General features: G+C 38.6%; 1 protein-coding gene and 1 long non-coding RNA gene across 3 annotated transcripts; both read right to left on the bottom strand.

Moving 5' to 3' along the window:
• Positions 1-781: 781 nt before the first annotated feature.
• Positions 782-16,042, bottom strand: LOC135470136 (protein SSUH2 homolog). Of its 2 annotated transcripts, XM_064748902.1 has the most exons (14): positions 15,830-16,042; positions 13,434-13,535; positions 8,775-8,842; positions 8,217-8,336; positions 7,840-7,909; positions 7,187-7,316; positions 4,569-4,629; positions 4,236-4,360; positions 3,824-3,886; positions 3,288-3,391; positions 2,167-2,259; positions 1,921-2,023; positions 1,556-1,660; positions 782-1,268 (listed from the first exon to the last, which is right to left on the bottom strand). In XM_064748902.1, exons 2-14 carry the CDS (start codon positions 13,442-13,444, stop codon positions 1,122-1,124), a joined length of 1,200 nt encoding a protein of 399 aa, XP_064604972.1. In that variant the 5' UTR covers positions 13,445-13,535; positions 15,830-16,042; the 3' UTR covers positions 782-1,121. The 2 variants fall into 2 exon arrangements, with proteins under 2 accessions (XP_064604972.1, XP_064604971.1); XM_064748901.1 differs by lacking the exons at positions 13,434-13,535; positions 15,830-16,042 and adding an exon at positions 10,351-11,593.
• Positions 16,043-19,428: 3,386 nt separating this feature from the next.
• On the bottom strand, positions 19,429-20,970 carry LOC135469970 (uncharacterized). Its single transcript, XR_010444366.1, has 3 exons — positions 20,899-20,970; positions 20,512-20,575; positions 19,429-19,598 (listed from the first exon to the last, which is right to left on the bottom strand). It is a non-coding gene; the product is annotated as an uncharacterized LOC135469970 (long non-coding RNA).
• Between the last annotated feature and the right edge of the window lie 1,675 nt (positions 20,971-22,645).

Consider the following 22,645-nt stretch of genomic DNA (forward strand, 5'->3'; position numbering starts at 1 on the left):
TCCATATCGGTGTTATGTAAGATACCAGTTTCTGACGGTGACAACCGGTTTCTACCTGTTGACCTGTCTGATTGCTACCCATATACCCATTTTCTATTAAGCCTGACCGTATGATCAGGGGTTATCGTGTAAAGTGATAAGGCTTCAGGGCTAATCACTGTAGAGCTGCCAGGTGAGAATTAATAGATCCTTCGTGTAGGAATTGCAAGCCGCAAAACACTAAAATTTTTAGTGCTTTCAGTGATTTAAACGGTAAAGCACCAGGTATATAGGCCAACCTGGTTGTGAAGTCTTTGGGTAGACAGCGGGAGCTGAGCGAGTAATAACTGGATTGTTGACCCCACGACCCCTTTGTGTGACAGTTTAAGCTACCCGCTATGCAGAGGCCCACTGAGTCATCAAACTGGGCCAGTTAGGTGTCGTATACACACACAGATACGCTGTCCAAGCTCCCTCCAACAAGCACGTTAAGTATTACATACTTGTTATTTTCGTCATAAACAAGTAATCATTATGTATCTTCCAACAATGATGACATAGGGCAAAAGCCCTGAAATTTCTACCAAACTAACAAGCGTGACATTAGGCAAATCCCTGAAAATTTACCTCACTATAATATTAACCAGGTAAAATCTTATTCCACAAAAGCCAAAGATTCTGCCCTCTGTCATTCAATACTTATTGACTGACATATGACTTAATTGTGCATCATTACTTATTTGTCGAGAAGCCAAAAACACGGGCACGCAATCATACGTACACAATATAGTTATTTCTGCAAAATGACGATTTATTCAAAACTGATTTACACAAAACAAGGGTAAGAATATGTAGGTCACAGTGTACGTTTGTGATAACCTTTAGGTAAACAATTAGAAGTATACTGATAATATAATTATGTGAATCTCTGGGACTGAAAGCATGATATATATGACTATATGATATCTTATAATCGGCACGCTTGCTTGGTAAAGTTTAGCCATGATCCATGTTCAACAGTTGACGGTATATAAAAACAATTGTTCGCGTAAGTAGTCCACCAGTTTACAACATGACGTGCATTGGAAATACATAGCCAAACATGGTTGAGCACAACAGACGTAGTTCCACTTCCCGGATTCCTACAATATTTGGCACCCACAGCAGCATTTCTGGGGGTAGTCAGGCGCGTGCACTTTGTGCTCAAACCCATATACAAAGAAACTACTGTCCTGGCCCTTGAACTTGTAAAACGCTTGGGTCACTGGAACGATACGGACTCGATGGCGCTGGTAAACAGAAAGGTCAAATTCTCGAATAGTGGAAAATCCTGTTATACGTTTCAGTTGTGATTTTAACAATACAGATTCTGATCTTATAGTATCTCTATAAATGATGAAGAAAGTCCGGGAAAACATTTCACATGACAATGTTCCTCATATAGTGTAGGTCACAAATTAGAAAAGATAGCCTTAGTTTTTAGCCCTATCATTCTCACTATCCTATCTTAAACTACCCTCCCACAAGAGGTACATTGGATATATTTCCAAGTGTTGTTTAACCCGGTTGAATTTACCTGTTGTAGTTGTCTTTCACTGGAAAAGGCCGACTCGTGTTGCCTAATCAGGGAATTTGAGGCATTGTTCACTTCTTGATCCGGGAAATGATTTATTGGCCAAACCTGCAACAGATGAAATTTGAACATTTCTGGTTGCAGGGTACACTTAACCAAATTATGAAAACTTATAACTGTATCTGTTGGCTTTTTAAACACTCAGGTGGATATGGTATTGTACACTTTACATACACTATTACGCACTATTATTGGCCCACCTATAAGTACAATAATACCTTGAACGAGCCAAACTACACACAACGCATCTTTATATATCTTTTGTCAGCGTGCGACATGGGTTCATGCAAATAACAGTTACAGCTTACCTTTGGTTGGCTTTCCTCGAAGGCAATCTGGCCACTGACACTTCTGATCAGCTCATCTGGCAAGGGTGTCCTCTCCACGATGTGATCACCCAGGTGGTTGTGCCTGCAGCAAAATTACAAAACTACACAATACTGTCGAAACAGACTCGAGCTTTTCGTATTCATAAAAAAACTATAACAGTTATAATAACTTGTAAAATGTAAAAATATTTGGAAGATACTGTTATATTCCATGATGCGACTTACCAGTTCACAGTGAGGCGTATAAACCACTTCAGGTTCGCCCTTCCGGCGCAGGTAGGGCAGGTGATCTGTCCATGTCCACTACAGTGGGTACATCTATAAGAATAGAATTAGACCGATGTGATGAAACAAGCATTATTCTGTGAATACCACCCAATCGTGTGAATATTAGGCATAGTTTACTGGTAGTTTCTTGAAGAAAATTCATGTAGGCCTAAAGAAACTCGCGTAGTAGAACGGGACACCATGACAATCCAGTCATTCTAATAAGACAATGCATTTCGTATTCTCTGGAAATGTATAACTCTTTCGATAAGTTATCGATGATTGTCACTCTTTTGAGTTCGGTAGTAGGTCACACGAGATTCAGGTTCAATCTCGGCCTTGGTCAGAAACTCCAACATTCTCCTCACTCATCGTACTTGTATCCTTGATATTAATAAGCATTTCTTCAAGACCATTTGTCTTCCATCAGTATTGCCTAGCTTCATGTCTGTACATCACACGTGGGTAAGTTTGCCAGTAACTTGTCAAAGATCTGTGGTTCATACCCCGGGAAGTAGTGGAGCCATTTCCCAAGACTAACTTTCCTGAAGACTACTTGTCTATCATGAAGATGGCTTTAAAATCTGTACCTCAATCGTACGAAAATTTGTCAGAAACTTGTCAAAATTTGGTGTTGTATCATAGGCACTCTATTATCTCCTCCGAAAAAAAAACAGCCAGCATCGCCCAAATACAATGTCTGGAATAAGGCGTTAAAAACAATCAAATCAAATCTAACTAATCACTATAGATCATAACCTAAATGTGGATTCAATTCCATTCTCTGTCATGGAATTCCTTGATAAAAGAAAAGTGGAAAACAAAGTCCCCATACACCATTGTTTACGGGGCTTGCGGCAAGGGGCGGTGTTCTGTTGAGAAGGTTATGTAAAGTTTACTGGAGGTCGACTTATTTCCACAAATGTAACACGTGGAAAAAGTTGGTCAATTTAATTTGGACACTTGTTGGTCGTGTAACCCTAAAACTGTCCACCATCCAGAAGTGAGGATTCATTAGTATGCCTGGCGTTAAGCAACAATCAAATAAATAAATCTTTCGTATCAACATCAGACTTTACCTTCGCCTCCCCGATCCGTTACACCAGCAGCAAGAGCGGTGATGATGATGGCCGTCCTCGTAGTATCTTTCCCGACCAGTCCCATTACAAGTGTGGCAATACGACTACAACACACATTGGTCCTTGAAAGAGACTAGCAACATACAGCTTATACGTTGACCTTACAGTATCAGTGCCTACAAACTTCAAGTCTTTCCTTCCCTCATCAATGAAGTGTGAAACCTAAATGCTTGACGTCTTGAGGATACGATGCTAATGGGTAATCACATCAAAGCAATTTTACACATATTTATCCTTAAATTTTCCTTTAAATGAGAATTGGGTATCTCCTAACAAAACCATCTATCAGTCATTCATAAAAGGGTAAGTTAATCGGATAATCTTTGATTTAACCTCGTGTTTCTTACAAGCTTTTGAGACAATAACTTAAATTTCTGGTTTATTATCTGATAAATTAGTTACTGGGATATTTCTGAATACTGAATATTTCGACATCAATTACTCGATCTGATGGCTGGTTAGGACTTGGCACTTACCCCGCCGTCGCCCATACACCTATCACAACGAACCCGGCCAATAGCTGCACACTGATGACATGGCTAGAACAGAAGGCATAATAGGTATGAATCGTCCAGCATGAGGAGGGCATGAAGGATAATAATGGCCAAAGCATATCTGTATTTCAGATGGCATATGTCATCGCCAAGTTCTTTTTATGTTCTAACCTTTTTAACATTCGCTTAAATATATTTTTGATATCACTGATGTTAAGGGTGTAGTTAATCGCGGTGTTTTATGCATGTAAGGGTTATATGTAACAATGTATTGCGAACCTGACACACAACAGTCAATTCTCTTTACCTTCGCAGTTGGGTAGAGGGTTTAAGCTTAGGTTTAATTCATACATACAGATTAACCTTTACCTTTATAGCCTACGGCTTACCGTACCTTGAGGGAGGCTGTGTGTGGCACCTCTATTTTCACGGTTCCATCAACAAATTGACCAGGTGGGTTTACGTGGATATCCCAAGGGCCAGGGGCATGTCCATTCTGAGGCCCATCTACAGGCTGGCCTGTCAAACAGAGCCAAACAACGCTTACCTGGCAAGTTCTATGATCTATGAAATTAATATTATTCCAAAAGTCCTTATGCTTGCAGCGAATTTCTCAACGACTGATGATAGTTTCCTCGTTAATAATTAGTTATTAATTCTTTACATATCTCGTTATCAAGTCAATATATACGGAACATATATGTCGATGGATGATAAGCAATATTACCGGTATATGGCTCGAAAGTCCAGGCTGTCTGCCGAGCTTCTGTAAAGGTTTCCAAAGTGTACTGACGAAGGAAACAATCCAAACATATAAAATCTTATTAAGTAAAATTAATCATCATGGTTTCACACTGGAAAGTTGGTAAAATCTAAATTATTCACATATATATATATATATATATATATATATATATATATATATATATATATATATATATATATATATATATCTGAATAATTTAGATACATAAATTATCATATATTTATGTATGAATTGTTATATCAACGTATGGGAAAACTAGAGGACATATCCCCGCGCATATTTAAAGTTAAAAGCATGTCAGAATGGTGGTGGATAGGGTGACCGGGAATTAGCATCAGATTCACTTTTCGTTATTCGTTATTCGAATCTCGAATAACCTGCTTCTAAAATATATAGAAGTCAGCACCATATTTGGTTTTTCGTAATTCGAGTAACAAACAACGGGTTTACCGCTAAATTCTGTACTGCCACCACATTATTCCTAATTCGAATAATGAATGTCTTGCTAGCACGATATTCGTTATTCAAGTAACGAAAGGGCTGCCCAGAACCTGCGAATGGTCGTGGATTTCTTCCGGAATTGTCCGGCTTCCTCCCAATATAGCCGCCCTCGTATAAGCGAAATATTCTTCAGCGCGGTGTAAAACAAAAAAATCAAACAGAATGTCTTGCTATCTTCTACACTGCCAGCGTTTTATTCGATATTCGAATAACGATTGTGGTGCTAGCACCATATTTGAGCAAGCATTTTACTGAAGAAGCTAATAGCCAGAAACGTCGTGGCCCAAAATTCGAGTAAATCCCTTATCCACGTCCGAATAATCTGCGTCTTACTGAAAGTACAAGGTGTTGGACGCGGTGCTAAATTCTGTACATCCAGCAGGTCATTAGAGACTTGAATGTCGAATTTAGTGCCAGCGCGTTATTCGTCATTCGAATAATGAATAACGAATAACTAACTTCTGTCCGCTGACTGATGGAGGATAACAAAATCGCGACTTTCGTACTCCCGCGGAAGACGGAACACACGATCTCCGCGTCCTTTGTGCTCCTGCCAAAACTGCCGAAAAAGTGCACATATTTCCATTCTGTGCGCTCTTTGCGGTGGCAGAGGACACAAAAAAGCGCGTATCCGCGCTCTTCACGTCTCCCGCTAGGTCGCGAAGTTCGCATTCAAAGATGGACGCTAAATAAGCAAACATATTTCAAACGAAAATACATTTAATATTACCAGTCACTATAATACAAAAATTTTTTACAAAAAAAAATTCCCTTGTAGATGAAATACCCCGGCATTCCATATTTGACAACATTTACTGTGTGTGATTACGTAGAAGTGTGGTTTGTAAACCACTATATGTGTTGTTGAACAAACCGTGCAGTGTTTGACGAAAGCAACTATACATGTAACGTTCTGGATTTGTTGGCAATTATTATTAATGTATACGTGTAGTATTTTGCCTAGGTTTACATTCACAATTACTTATAAATATCTGAAAGTATTTATCCACATGTTCATTTTTCTGAATATGCATGTGTTCAATAAAATATTCTGAAGACATGGTCAAGTCAGGGGTCCTCCATTTTGCGTACATGGTCTGATATCCAAATATAGACAAAGAAGTTTAGTAGCGTCATTAATTAATTCACTTAATGCCAGCTCATGCTGGCTTCCTCTCTGTGGGAAGGTCTTTCAGCGACTTGCGGATGGACGTGAGTTCCCCCCTGGCTCTGCCCGGTTTCCTCCCACCCCATAATGCTGGCCACTGTCGTATAAGTGAAATATTCTTGAGTAGGGTGTAAAACACCAATCAAATAAAATAAATAATACACTTAATGAGTATATCGCAATTACTTCACAACTGAAAATGTAGTATGAAAAGATAACTGTACTGAACAAAAGTAAATACTGCAACACTTGTCCTGCCATGTATATATACTTTAATGCCGCGCTTCAAGCCGAACAGTAATTTCTTGACAAATACTGGAGCTCAGCATATCAACAAATAGACTAGCGTGTGTTGTCAGATATTTGTATATGCATCAATGTGAAATCTATTTGAACATATTTGTTTCAGAAGGAATTATAAGGTTAGTCCACTAGTGCAATGGTGGTCAGTTTTATGCGTGGATGAAAATGGAGTGATCAGTTTAAACCACCGGACTTTGGCCAGTCACTGACAAACTTTCCCACTTGTGACGTTCAGACGTTTACGCCTTATTAATTGTAGACAAGTGGTTTTCAAAGAACATCAGAGCGAACGTCCAAGCGAGCGTTGTCGACTGCTTATTGTCAAAAAGCCCCAAAGGCTGCAAGAACAAATTTTATTCATACGTTTTGTCTATTAAACATGCTTGGTAAACTTAACTTTTTATCATCACCTTTTTTGGTACAAGAGCAGGGCGTTGAGCAAAAAGCAAATAAATACATATTTGATGAAAAATTATTTCCCAAAGGCCGGGTTTGAATATGCACCTCGTCTCTCCTACCGGTTGAACAACAAGCACTTTTAACAACAAAACCACCTCCTGCTGCCTTAAATTGTTTTCTTTATGTGTACAAATTAAGCATGTCTTACATGAAAAGCACTGGAGGACCTGAGGTCGGTGAACTTCAGTTCAGTCGCTGCTCCTTTTCCATAACAACAGTGCTCGCTCACGAAATGCAGTAGGGCTTCGCGCGCCTGTTCTTCTGTGATGGATGGAACGCTTGGAAACAATGGGGGAAAAATAAGAGTATTTGGCAAGAGACGGAATGTGTTTCGTAATTTGTGAATTGATTCAACCGATTTGCTTTCGATTTCCGACCAATCACCCTAACCTTCAAAGAAACCAAAATTTTTCACGAAAAAGCTCGTGACCGTATTGCATATTATAAGGCTTCTTCCCTCATATCCATTCAAGGAATAAAACAACTGAATGAGTCAGTTCACTGAAAAAAATGATCTCTTAAATTTAACACAAAGTCTGAATGTCTGAATGATGCTAGAATGAATTCTGCTGTTGGGGCAGATTATTCTGTTAAATATAACACATATATTCCATTAATTCAACGTAAAGATTCTATTAAACTAACAGAACATTATATTGAATATCACAGAATATTGTGTTATAATAACAGAATACAACTTAGCATCACCCAGACAACAGACTTTTTGTTAAAATTAACAGATTTAGTTTTTGAGTGTGGACATAAGAGATTACACTGATTGTATCTTAACTATACACCTACTTTCTAAACTCTCTGTGTTCTGGCGGTCCAGGTAAGTTAGACGGGTCAATCTGAGGAGGTAGCAAAAACTCTGCAACAGATAGGAAATTCCGTTTGAAAATGTGGAAAAGTTAAATAGAAACGTTAAATAGAAATGATGGGCCTGTTCGCTTTATAGACATATATGCCGTCATATTTAAAAACGTCTTACTTATAAGGGGTTAGTAAATTGGCGTAAATTACTGCCCACTTCGTAGCGACTATTTTCTTACTTATTTATTTCTATTCTTGTTTCGACTCGACCTTTCACGGGAGTGGAATTTTCGGACACACATCGGCATGTTTAAATAGCAAAATCGGTGAATGGTGTCGCTCAATTTATATAGGTGAATCTGTACCTGCATTCATGCCAACATCTTCGTATCCGGAGACTTTTTCCATCTGGTCGGCCGAAGGCGCTGATCCTTGTCCCGGAGCGAATCCGGCTGGGGGAGGCCCGCTCTGTGGGGGTGCTGCTCCTTAAGACAGGGATGCATAGGTAAAATATACATCTGATAGTTGTCACATGTATGCAAGTGTTTAACTGATTCGAAAGCAGGCAGGTGTATCATTTTACTGATGTTGGATCAAAACCGTATTACAGTATATACCTGACGTTTCAGTGTTTAGAAAATCTTCCATTTGTCATGCATAAAACAATATAAGGTTAATGGGAAGGTAAGTAGTAATATCCGAATGAATGAAAACATAGCAATCAACAAGAGAAGTGTAGTGTTGAATATATCTCTGCACGTGCCTGTACAATATGAATATGCAGATCCAGAATTCATTTTAAACAGAAACAGGACTGTAGAAGATGACCCTGTCCTTTAATATTACGACCATTAAAGCTATAACACTAGTTTGTTGAGTGTATCAGTTGCAATGACACGTTAGGAAAGGGTTAACTGACTTACCTGCGGGTGGGCCACCAGAGTATCCAGCTGCCCCACTCGGTGGAGGCGTAGCTGCATAGCCAGACTGGCTACAAACAGAGGCAACATATAAAGGTATTTCAAGTACTTCTTTCCTCCTCGTTTAAAACACTATTTTGCACAATGAGTCATGATACCTTTGTCAGTTTACATGGGACATAGGGCCTATCTCTCTTAACATCAAGTATATAATTATCGCTGCTTAACAATTCCGTTTATATAGGAAGCCTGTGCATCTTTTACATATACCTGATGCAAGACTAACGGAGAACATTTCGTGACCGGCTAAACGCGTTGGTTCCATGTTACCTACAAACACATCATTCCCTGCTGTTACTTTAACGTGTAACAGAAAATAACATTGACGTGTAACAGGAAAGGCACAGCACCTGTTTAGGCCCTAAAACAAATAATCTAATCTAATCTAATCACAGAAACAAACAGAGCACACACAGCACACATAGCACACATACACAGATCTGTTCAGGTTTCACTTTCACGTTTCCAATATCAACTGGCTCTGACACCCTTTTGGAGTACTTTAACGTGTAGCGAAAGTTCACACTTATGAAATGGCCTAAATCAAATCCATCTACTGCAAATCTTTATGGCGGTAAATATGTCGGTAGCATCCTGCTTCCCTCTTTGTCTATATTTATACTGGTAAAACTAGACTAGTTGATTACAGACAAGCCACCATTAAAGTGCAATAAAATCACTTTATTACAAAACCACCAGGGAATATACAAGCATGAATGAGCCGGGTTTAACAGATAGCGCAGTAGTGCCTGATAACTGATGTCATATTGCCTTTCATGTTCGTCAGATTAAGCATATTCGGTTATCAGATAAAAAATGTCCACTCAGCTTATATTATATAGGATAGATATGGAGATTAAAATGGTATACATGTACATGGGTTTGGGTATACATGTGTGTGTATACATGTATATGCATGCCATACGTTGAAGAGGGGCGTTGACTTACACTTCCCTGATAACGTAGTCACTGTCATCTATATCCACACATGTGCATAACTTGGGTTGTAATATATAATCCTCTGGATTAATCCGATTGTAGCCTGGATGAAGTGGGGGACAAAACTGTGTTTGTGGAGAAAACCCTGAATGAACTATACTGAATGTCATAATCAACGTAATCTGTATTCTATATATACCGTCCATACAACTATGCATCAAACAACAGCTACCATATACATGGGTGTAGACATATTTAAATACACGTGTGACTCTAGACCTACCAAACACGGCGAAAGAATAATGCCAGGTGAATATTAAGTCAATATGTTTGTTCCAGGCACTTATAGCTTATGAACAACTTCAATCTACTTCCTGTAAGGGTTTTATCTCACTAGGTAAAACACTTACGATATCATCTTCCTGTTATATTCTGATGAAACCTCTGCTGAAGACGACTGCTTTAAATTTTTTTTTTCACATAAAGACGAGGAACCTGCTTAACTTAACTTAGCGGACACTGCATTAGAACACAAATATTCGCAGCTGTTTATTTAGATATACCCGTTCCGCTATCTTACCTCTGAGTTTTACCCAGCAGACCTGTATTCTCTGTTGCCATTTCAGCCCGATTATTGTGGGTTACTGATTTCACGCCTCTAACTGTATGGCCTTCGTATACAAATCAGTTCTATGAGTGTCAGTCATGTGACAAGATGCGCCTGCTCTGTTAAGAGTAGTCGTCCCTGCATGACACGTGGGCGATGTTTCATTTGACACACAAAACATATGCCCTCCGTGAAACAAGTAAGTTCAACAGTCACAGACCTTTTGCCGCCACTATAAACTGATGTAATTTACTCATCTGTGACTCCACACAAAACCGGTGTTACCGACATATACTGACACAAATTGTTCATGATTTCAAGAAACTTTGTAAATAATAAAAAAAAAAAATAACAATAAACATAATAACATGTAAAAACTTAAAATACCAACACCAGAATTACTATAGGGACAGACCTACAGACCTATGGAGACCTCTGTGTAAGACATATGCTTGTCAGTCTGCATGTTCGCTCTTGTCTTTGCTGGTGGTTTAAGTCTGCTTTCATTAAAATTTCGTTCATTTCACGCGTGTATCGCTTTAAAACTTGACTTCAATACCGACCTGTTTATAGAGCGATACCATGTGGAAAATATGCCTGAGACACAAAATATAGACACTAGTGGTTGTTTTAATTCCTGGTGTTCAGTACCAAGCAAGAGATGTGCCAGAATTGCCCATGCTGAGTTAGGCATGTCATATTAGTATAGATGTACATATTCAATATCTATGTGTAGTATACGTACAATTTCTAAATTGATAAGTAATAAACATTGTTAGTTTGAACCTGGTTTTAACGAGAAAAAGAGAAGACGATCAGCAAACCGAAATATGAGTGAGTGAGTGAGTGAGTGCTTGGGGTTTAAGGTCGTACTCAACAATTTTTTCAGTCATATGACGACGAAGGAATCATTAGGGTGCATGTACGTGTAATGTGCCTCCTTGTTGCAGGACCGCTCTTTTATTTAGTGCTGCTTCACTGAGACGACTTACCGAGGGCAAGTAAGCCGCCCCGCCCGAGCCATTATACTGATACGGGTCAAACAGTCGTTGCACTATCCCCTTCATGCTGAACGCCAAGCGAGGAAGTTACAACTTCCTCTTTTAAAGTCTTAGGTGTGACTCGATCAAGGATTGATCCTGGATCTACCGGTCCCGAAGCGGACGCTCTACCAACTGTGCTATCCGGGCCGGTCAACCCAAATATGAAGATGCACTGAAACAACACCTTTTCCTGCATGTATAGGTCATACAGATTTCTAGTATCATTTTGAGACAATACATTCTAATGCAATTATGTGCACGCTGTGGCTACTTGGGGATTACATAGTGATATTTATATGGTATTTATTTATGTGGTATTAGAAAGAATCATCATTTTGGGACTGCATATATGATACCATGGTATATAGGGCCTTCAAGGCACTCGCAATAGTGACATCGGTATGGTACGAGGGAGTAACATCTTCAAGGCAATCGCGATGGTGACATCAGTATGGTACGAAACAGTAGCCTCTTCGAGACACTCGCGATGGTGACCAGAGAGTAGCACCTTCAAAGGACTTCATAGTACATTAGTATAGTGACAGAGAGTAGTATAACCATGGGTGTACCATCCGCGTAGGATGGGCGTAGGATCCGACCATCATCCACGTAGGGTTTTGCGACATACGCTAACGTTCACACATAAACTCATCTAACTTATAACAAATGCCGCGTTGTTCGACGCTAACCTTGTTTGTTCTCTTGGAATAGAAAAAAAATATTCACAATCGGTCTAGCTCCTGGTGTGGTTAGTAGTTAATCATGATAATATGGAGATCTAGTTTCGACAGTTTCCGCAACTATTCGGTAAATGCAAAATCACAACCTACATGTACAATACACGATTTTCTTCCGGGCAAAATTTTCTGGGGAAGTCAGCTTAAAAGCTAAATATAGTGTATAGTTATAACAGGCAATAATAAACTTCGTCGAGAAACGGGAAAGCAAAACTCGGAAGTCACGCATTGGTCTAGCTCACCCTTTTACTGGCTTGAGCGAGTGAGAGTAAGACTAATGATAGACCATTAACCAATGTTTTTTTTCGTCAGCACACCTGCTTTACCGGGTAAGCAAACTGAAGATACATGATTTATTTTGTCATGTTTGTAGTTAGCGTGTAGGCAAAGGCTCAAGTGCCACAAAGCGGTCTAAACGAGACTACATGTACCTGCCGATCAAGATCCGCTTAAGATGCGATCAGGATAGTGCCAACATCCGCGCATGGGCCGCCCATCAAGGCTGTAGGATCCGCCCCACATCCGATCAAGATGCGTGTAGGATTGGCTGATGATACGCGTAGAGTATATGGTTACGACTGATGATTGATGGTGATGCATATATATATATGGTACTGAGGAGTGGCATCTTCGTGGAATTTGATAGTGACACAATATATAATAGCATCAGAAAATCACCTCTTCATGCATGGAACTAGGTATTCCTACATCTATCTGCAAGCATTGAGGACTAGGGTCACCTACAGATATTGTTCGGGGGAAATATGACAGATAACAGCGTAAATAATAGGCAATAACCTATATAAACCATATGACAAAAAGATGTGCGGATGCGTGATATTCAGCTTCTGCATAAAATGTCTTTTTTTTTTCATTTATATATAAGCCAGCGTTGCCTGTCAAGTATCAAAATATATTTGATACTTAATTTATCAAATGAGGCGACTAAAACAGTTAACTTTTCTGAATCAATTACGTTTGGGAGCGTTTAACATAAGCCAAAGATATACATTTGCCCACTCTAGCCTTATTGGAAGACCACTTGTCTCGCGCCTATAAACCACGGTAAAATACGTGGTCCGTTAATTTGTCAAAAGCAAGTTGTTTTCCCAGGCACCTCAGTTTCCTCCACTCATCAAATTGAGACGTTCAACTCTCTAAAACAAAACTATTATCATCGAAAGAATACTTGATATTTTGTACATTGAACCCAGTGGTTTACTTACATAGGCCTACATCACAGAATACATAATGGTTACAAGAATCTATAGCTCACCCAGGGTACATCTTTAGTCAGCGGTTATTGTGGATTGCACAAACAGCGATCCCCCGACGTATGACCTACCTAAACGTCTTCTCGGTAAGGACTATGGTTCGGCTAAAAAGCAAACAGAAGAAAAAAAAAAAACAGGACACAGAATAATCAGACTGGAGAAGAGCTGTTTTGTTCGCTCAAAAATTGCTTAACCAGTGCAGTTGGAAGGTTTTAGATCACCAATACATAGCCTACTTAATGCACACCGTAGTTCATCTCCACTTACTAATCCAATGTATTGCAAGACGCGCAAACCCCAAGCAGCTCAAATTCACACGATGTATACAGTAACTAGTCGACATCACGCAAGCTGAGTAGTGCATGTGGGACAGATAAACAATGATACACATTATTCACATGGACAAAAAAAAGAATAACAAGTCATTTTCCTTATCTAAATTCTATAAGCTAGTCCTACAATTACATTTATACAGCTTTCACACGGCTTAGGGTCCACATTTATAACGTATACAGAGAATAAAACCTCTTAATGAGTACACAATGCCTATGATCCATTCCATGTTAAGGAACATATGCATGTATAGTTATCGGTATATATATATATATATATATATATATATATATATATATATATAGTCACAGTTAAATTTATTTATATGTTTATCTTCGTGATTTCTATTTGGTTGCACTACATAAACATGCTGGGAAATTTACGGAGGGGGGATGGGGGTGGGGTGGATAAAGAGTGCGGATTCTAATTATAGAGGTGACAGCTACTTACTTTGTATCTAAACAGTGCAACAAAAGTAAGTTCCCTCCAAAACGTTGTTTGATATCTCCCTTGATATGTACCAGATGGCAGTGAAATTTTGCACACACCATCCCAGTAATCCGGCGGACGTGGTATATCAAGGATTAACGTGCAGGTGCAGTTGTGCGCTAATGGGCATGCGCAAACTGAAAATTGGTCGATTTTGAAAATTTCACAAAAGGAATCCACCAGATTTTCACCGCCAAATTTTGATTTCATCAGAGAATTCGTGTTACCAGTCCTGAAATATTCGTGCGGGTGAGCATAAAGGACATGACACACACCACAAGAAATTCATGCGGTTAAACATGACCTGCATCAGGTCTGAGACGCCAGCTTCAGGAAGAGTGCTTAGCAATCCCGCAACGTCTCATCACACGCTTTATCAACACAATGCGACCGCGTTGTCGAAATGTGATACAACCTCGTGGCGGCTACACACGATATTGATAATTGCTGGTCATTGTGTGAAAATTATCGAATTCTGTGATAAAATAAAGAATTGCCGTTGAAAAATCTGGTTGACTCCTTTTATGAAATTTTCAAAATCGACCGATTTTCAGTTTGCGCAAGCCCATTAACGCGTTAATCCTTGATATACCACGTCCGCAGGATTACTGGGATGGTGTGTGCAGAATTTCATTGCGATCTGGTACATACCACGGGAGATATTAAACAACGCTTTGGGGGGAACTTGTTTTTGTTGCACTGTATACTTGAGTTATAACATGTAGCACGTCATGATCGTAACAATTATTGACTTTTGTCTTATGTTCCATCTCAGAATTTAATGAAACCCATTCTAACACGCACTTATAAGATCCAAGAATTGCATTCAGTTATTGGTGTAATTAATAAGTATCATACGGATATAAGATAATAGAACTAACAGTATAATGTCTTGGTCAAGTGTACAATTTTAAAAAAAATGTACGGTCGCTGTGAGTTCAAGTCCAGCTCATGCTGGCTTCCTCTCCGGCCGTAAGTGGGAAGGTCTTCCAGCAACCTGCGGATGGTCGTGGGTTTCCCCCGGGCTGTGCCCGGTTTCCACCCACCATAATGCTGGCCGCCGTCGTATAAGTGAAATATTCTTGAGTACGGCGTAAAACGCCAATCAAAAAAAAAAAAAAAAAAATGTAAGTTAGTAAAAATGTTCCCGATAAAGTAAAAAACAAGCCTTGAACGTCAGAAAAAAAATTTCCATGTAGTTGAGCCGCGTACACATGGATTAATAGAGAAGCACTAACTTGGACTTACAGCGTATTCGAATGAAAATTTACACAACCATTTTTGATGAATTCTGCAAGTTGGTCATACGCCATAAAGGTTCCTCTTTACCAACAAATGCTTTTGTCATCTGATATTTTCTCATCATCGTGATATACCTATGTACACACATGCTGTACTATTTAAAAAGATTTATACAGGTAGCTACGTATAGTAGCACGAACACCACAGTCATTTGAAACAATACATGTAAAGGCACCGATTTCTCTTCAAGGCAAGTAACAACATACGGTGTTATGCACTCTTACATTGAAAAGGAAATTAAATGGTTCACTCATACAAAATGTAATAAGCTTACTTGTTGATCCAATGTGATTCTTCAGATGATTCAGAAGGTGCGAATATGAAGAACTGGGTGGTTTGGTGAAAAGCCGATTGACTACGTAGTTATAATATGGACTGTGCATAACATACAGACACACGCATGGAGCTACTACTTTCACTTTCAGGAGAATGGAAAGAACTATTTACTGGCAACAGAGGTGTTCAGAGCTGTACTGGCCACGGTGACAAAAACATTTATTCAGGTATAGGCCAACACGAAAACCTCGACTGCATGGGTTAAGACCCACACTGAATAGAGTAGTATATATAGGCCAGCCCATTTTGCACTAAAGCATGTCTAGACATGTATGTTAGTGTGTTGCACATAGCTCTATTCGCTTTAGGCTGAAATTCAGCCTATACGGTGAAAGTCCAGCTGATATGATAGAATATGATAGCTTGGCGGTTTGACGCCATGTATACACGTATAACGGTGTCATATGTCGCCTAGCATGAAGCATGTACAACTACACTTGAGATGCATGGGCAGCTATCACTCTGGTCTCCATACTGTACCGTTATCTCGAACAGTCTCTAGATCTATATACAAGGAGTCGTTTCGCAATGGTTCCAGATTGCTTATGAAGGTCAAGTTTCACTTGTTTGCGAAATGCCCAGCTGAATAATAATGTCCAAGCATTGCATTTGTTAGCTTGCCATCCGTAAAGTTTACCTAACTTGCACTGCACACGTACGCCACGTAGTCTGCTATCCATATAATTGATTAAGAAAAATTCAGGGAACAAATTTAAGGGTACCATACCTAATTAATGCGCATAAATTTAGTCCATTTAGGAATGAGACTTTCCTTGGTGGATTAGACCAGTATACGCTAGGGGATGACCTTTTCCCATATAAATGGCTATGGTCGGTCTCCAGGGTTGGTCAGTAGATAATTTTGGGTCTCATGTTGACAAACTATTTGTACGCAGGCAAAACGTATGCTCATATCATATGTGCTCATTATAAAATTTATTTTTTCAATCCCGTCACTTCAAACTCTCTTAGTGGCTCAAGATCTAAGTATCTCCCCTTCATCTGCTTTACGGTAGTGCACACTTACTACGAATTACAGGCCCATATATTTACCAATGATTTGTTATATTCTGTGGATCAGTATATATAGGACTAATAGTTTAGTGGTGCTTCTACTTTACCTGAAGTTGTTTTAATTTAATGGATGACTATATGTTATTGCAATAAATATAAACCATTATGTCCATATTGTTACATGTTAATGATTACATTTATAAACATTACCCTTCTTCTGTACAAAAGGGCACGCTTCGCTTATAACACCAGTTTTCGTTTTCAAACTAGCTATTAACACAAATTTCCCATGAAATGAAACTTTGGAATGCTTTAATCAAGCCAGACTATGGGTGCCGGATGGGGACATCCGACGAAGACATCTGACGAAGAGAATACATAATTGCGTGGAAGAAGGCAAATAATTACAGCAAATTTGTGTATTTAATCAGAGGCAATTAGGCCTAAATAAAGTTTGAAATAATGAATTGTCGGGGCCCCAAATTTTAAACTTGGAACTCCAGTGTTAAACTTGAAATCATGATTCCTTAACTCGGGGCACTGACTTCCAATCTAAAGCTCTGTCAGATCTGGTATACTATATCCCAGGTCAGATTTACGGCTCCGTCATGGTATCCCAATTTTGAGTGGCCCATGAACCCTTTAAAATTCTTATTTTTTCAACAAGTAACTTTTACACTTTTATACTCTTCAGACCCCATCTCTTTGAGATCTCATTTACGGGAATAGAGATGGCGGGGCTTTCTGAGCCCTGAACACTCGCCTAAAGTCCTCTTAATCTCCCCCATCCCCACTTTCTCTTCTGTAATATACAAAATGCCTAGGACACGCTGAAATAAATCCATATATCAGATGTGACTCAGAAAAGCGTGCATGTGTATTATACGATAAGCGAGTTTTCTCCATATGAGTCAATATGAGTCACCTTAACGTTCAGATGTCAAATTAAACTTGCACTAAGTAATCTGTATTTTGTAATGCAGATAATTTGCAGATAATTCTTCGTACTTCCGTTGTAACTCAGAGTCTTGGCTGACCGCGAACCGGAGATTGTCTGGAATGTGGTAAATGTAAACATGGTGTTGGATATCAGGATGTCATATGTATGGGCTTTTAGGGTGTGAGGCCGTTGGTTCCTCCCCGGGGGCAATTTTCATACGAAGATGAGAATATCCCCTTTTATTCGCACTGTATGAATGTCGAATGCCCCTAGCACTGCGACCTGTTAGTAATTAAATATATCAATAAAGCTACTTGTAAAATAAAACAATAGAATATGTACAATATTATGAATAAAATATTAAACAGAATTCAATTCACAAACAAGAGTCTCATTTTTCGGTTTACAAAATTAATGATTATTACACTGAGCCGGTTTATTACTACCCTTGTAGAAGTTGCTGGAAAGCATGGCCATTGTGTGTCTTAACATTTCACGGGGCCTCTCTGGCTCACGATTTAAAACTTTGGCTCGTTGCAGCTTTCAGACCGTGACCAGTGAGCCACGTAAACGAATTCATGCCGCTCTCGCTGTTTCGGCTATAGCTTTGTCCGGAGGTTTGTCAGCTACATGCGTGGTTTGCACCGATTTCCTTACTCCATAAACCTTTCGCCCTAAAAGTTGGCTTATGGAAGATGGAAATCAGAGGAAAAGTTAATTCCTCAATAACGCGTTAAACACTACCCAATCAAGCAATCAATCAATCAGAACATTTAACATAGGTCGATATTAGATGCTCGACATCATGTTTTATATTATGCAAATCCTTATACAATTTACCACATCATGCACGTCGCAATTTGAATAAGCTTATAGTAACTATGAAAAAAGCTTTTAAAAGGTGAGACTGGATGTTGTGGTTTTGTTGTCTTCTAATGTTAAAATCGATGTTGACCATTCAGTTAAGATAAGCAATCAATTGACTGATCGTTGGTTAACATCATATTTAAGTATTTTAAACTTATATAGGTGGAAGAAGCCGGTTAATCGTGGAAAACCACAAGTTTCTGACAAGTTACGGGCGAACTTTCTTACGTGTCACGTACTGATTTGTACATCACATTAGTGGAAAAGAAGTGGTCCTCAACGAACCTTAGACTGAGAAAATGGCCAATCGGCCGTCGTCGACCGCTAATTGCCACCAAGCAATGAGATCACTGCCGATGACCAGGTTTGAACCGCACCTCACGTGTCCCATAGCGATTGATTTCATCAGAGGCATGTACAGTATAAAACGCTCTGTATGAAATTAAGTCTACATGCAGTTTTGTGTTATCACACTTGGCGATACTGAAGCCTAATACATAAGAAGGACGAAACCTGATAAGGATATACCTATACGAAAAAGTTATCAACAGCTCTAATGTACATAGTACATACATGCATACCTTCCTGTAAACAGAAAAACCTCAAAGAAGAAACTCGTGCGATTCAAGTGAATAGGATCTACATTTTAATTTAATACAAAGTGTTTGTTACACAGTGAAAGTTTTCCATAATACTTCCAATAGAACTGTAACAGCTTGGAATTAAATAACAGGTAAAATGTGGAAAGGTAAGTTCCGACAGGTGAGTTGTATTCATCTGAGAGCTCTGTGGAGTTTGCATTTCTCGAAATGGCCTTCTGATGAAGTCACGTGACAGTCAAGTATAAGCACTGAATGACATCACTTCTCTTCCTGTTTCTCGCCTTCTTAAAGTATAAAAAAAACCGTCTCAATGTGAATGAGAAAATCCGCAATTCTTTTAAAAACAACTGCCCATGAATCTCATTATATGCAAGGTGACATAGTGTTCAACTTACAGAAAACTTGAAATTTATCAGCAGGAAAAAGCCCAGTAACGTATCTCTACATCTGTACTTTAATGTCATCTCAGGTAAGTGACAATTAAGACTTATAGATAATAACCTGTATATACAAGATCATGAATTTGAAAAAGGAAATCATTTGGTGGGAAACAGTTACTAGTATTAGTAAAAATACCCAAGCAAATGCTGGCCTTTATGAACAATTCGTTTCTGAATGTACACCTAATCTATATCATTAACAACATTCAAATCTTTGTCATAACTCTAAAAATACACACAAAAAAAATATTAATTTAGTGAAAAAATTTACGACCTGATTTGTTATACTCATATAAATTCTCACTTCTTCTTACATGAAAAGGCTAGTTGGGTATTCATATATTCGTAGCGTATATAGAGAACACTGGAAATGTGGTTTCATCCAACACTGTTTAGCATTTTGATGTGATTTATGCTCAATGCAAATCTTAATTAGACTTCGGGAAGCATAAATTTTAATATGCTTATAACAGGTGCGCACGCAATATAACTATTAATGAAAAGCCTGAACGTATTATTTTTATAGGCTTATTGAATGTCTCAGGTGTGTGATGTGATCGGAGAATGTAACTCCCTTTAAACATACCGGGAATACATAAGAGCTTGTGCTTCTGTATTAACTTATATATACTTGTGTTCATATACACATGTATTGCGTTCATTCCAGACTAAAATCAGGATATAACTTACAAAACCCAATTATTATCTAAAACCACTGATTTCACTGAAAGAAATGGTCTTAGGTCTCAGAGCTTACCTTTTGCTGTTTCTGAAGGAGCCTCCTTCGTCTGATCTTTTTCAACTTGGGCTCCTTTCTCGCCCTGATAACATTTAAAGACGAGGACTTAAATGTCTACGTTTGTAAATAAATAATCAGCACACAGAACCGACATGTCTTCTTGACATTGCACATCAATCATTAATATTTTTTATCCGTTGCAGGTCTTGTATGTATGATCTATTCCAGTTGAATGAACACAGGCGTCCAGATTCTATCCTATAAACTTGATATATTGAAATAGTAAAGGAACTCACTCCTCATCAAATGTATACCCATTCGGCATTTATATTTCACTTCAAAGTATCATGTGTAGAAGGCATGAGGTCATTTAGTAATTCGTACAATATAAGATGGAAAACTTACGGCCTTCTTCTGCTCTTCAGTCTGTTTCGTTTCCTCTACGAAAGACAAAAACGTAGAAGACGTTATTTTTTTTTCAATACTTAAACTAAAAGAAAACTACAATATGAAATAAGGTTTATCATAAAGACAACTGAAAGCTGAAGATACCTTCACTTATGCTTTCAGATTTTTTAAGAGTGTTGAAAGGCATTCGAATATTTTAATACTATGGCGGGCTTTATGAGCCATACTGAAGGTATCTAAAAACCTCATGTCGCCTTTTTTCGTGATACTCACCAGTAGAAAAGAATTTTTTGGAACATTATTTCAGTTATCATAGGTAAAAAGAGTTATTTCAACATTCAGTGTCGCGATTAGAATTGGGAAAACTTCCTGTGACTTCAGAGTGCCAAAACTCTAATAGTATGATCCATACAGTTCTCCTTAGAATTTAAAGGTTTGAACGCCTTTAACTCTTTTCACAAAATCTAAAAAATAAATGAAAGTATATTTATGCATAGTTTTAAGTGGTCTATTTAAAATGAATGATTATGACTTAACGCCACATCGGCAATTTTGCAGCTATATCGTGGCGACGGTCTATTTAGGGATGCTTACTTCGAATTTTAGAGGTCTTTTCCTTTAATACGATATAAAAAGACAAAATCACGGAGAGTAAAACAGCTGGCAAATGGTCATACTTAGTGCCCGATAGAAACAGGGCTTATGCATAGAAACGGGGCTTATGCAAAGAAACAGTGATTATACATAGAAACAGGGATTAAGCAGATTAAGGGAAAGAAAGCTTCTGCGATTTTAATAACAATTTAAGAGAGACGTAGAATTATCAAATTTCGTCTTGCTCTCATGTTTAAGAAGCAATAAAAAAATAGACGCTAGTGTGCTGTTTGACAAATGGCCACATTGACGCATCCGGTGATAACCATCCTCTTGAGATAAGAAGGCAGAGACCATAGAGTACAGAGACATTAATTCAGTTCAGTCCAGTACAAATTTATCTTAAGGTGGGTAATGTTAGGATGCATAACAAATATATTTTATTACAAATGTTTAAATTTAAAGAGCAAAAAGAAATAATTTGCATTGATCCCATGCTTTATAGACCATATTTCGTTCTCGATTTTGCATGGTTTTGGGTATTAAGATCTACACCTGTTGATCACTGGAAAACGCCACTGCATTTCATTTTCACAAAAGTAACATGTCACAAATAACTGTACCCATACATGCAAAATAAATGTTTGAGAGATGTTAACGACACGTTAGATTCTATATAACGTTACTTACTTTCTGGTGTTGGAGACATCTTGTTGTTTCAGCTGAGGATCTCGGTGTTAGGAGTAGCTGATCGGAGATATACACGTGTGTAACGATAACACATTGCGTCCTGCCTTATATACACTCGCGCATCCCGCCAACTTCACGGGCGGGAATTTCCAGAATTGTCATTGGTACATTACTACTGCATAAATTAACTTATCAGTCACCGCGCTAAATATGGCAACACGTGACAGTTATGCTTTGCCGCTTAAATGCACAACTTTCAACAAAGGTACAGTCATGCCTCAGACGCGTAAGCTCCGTAATAAACGCAAGCGAAGTATAGTGATGAATCTGGAAACAATGAAAGATTATAAAAACGCCCCAGGGTGGTACGGAGGACAGCATACCGGTGGCTGGTAGAACAAATGGATGGGTGTCCTCAGAAGACAAGTGATAGGTCTTCAAGTAGTTTGACGACTTCAGT

This window comes from Liolophura sinensis, chromosome 7 (genome assembly GCF_032854445.1).
Source record: "Liolophura sinensis isolate JHLJ2023 chromosome 7, CUHK_Ljap_v2, whole genome shotgun sequence".
NCBI lineage: Eukaryota > Metazoa > Mollusca > Polyplacophora > Chitonida > Chitonidae > Liolophura > Liolophura sinensis.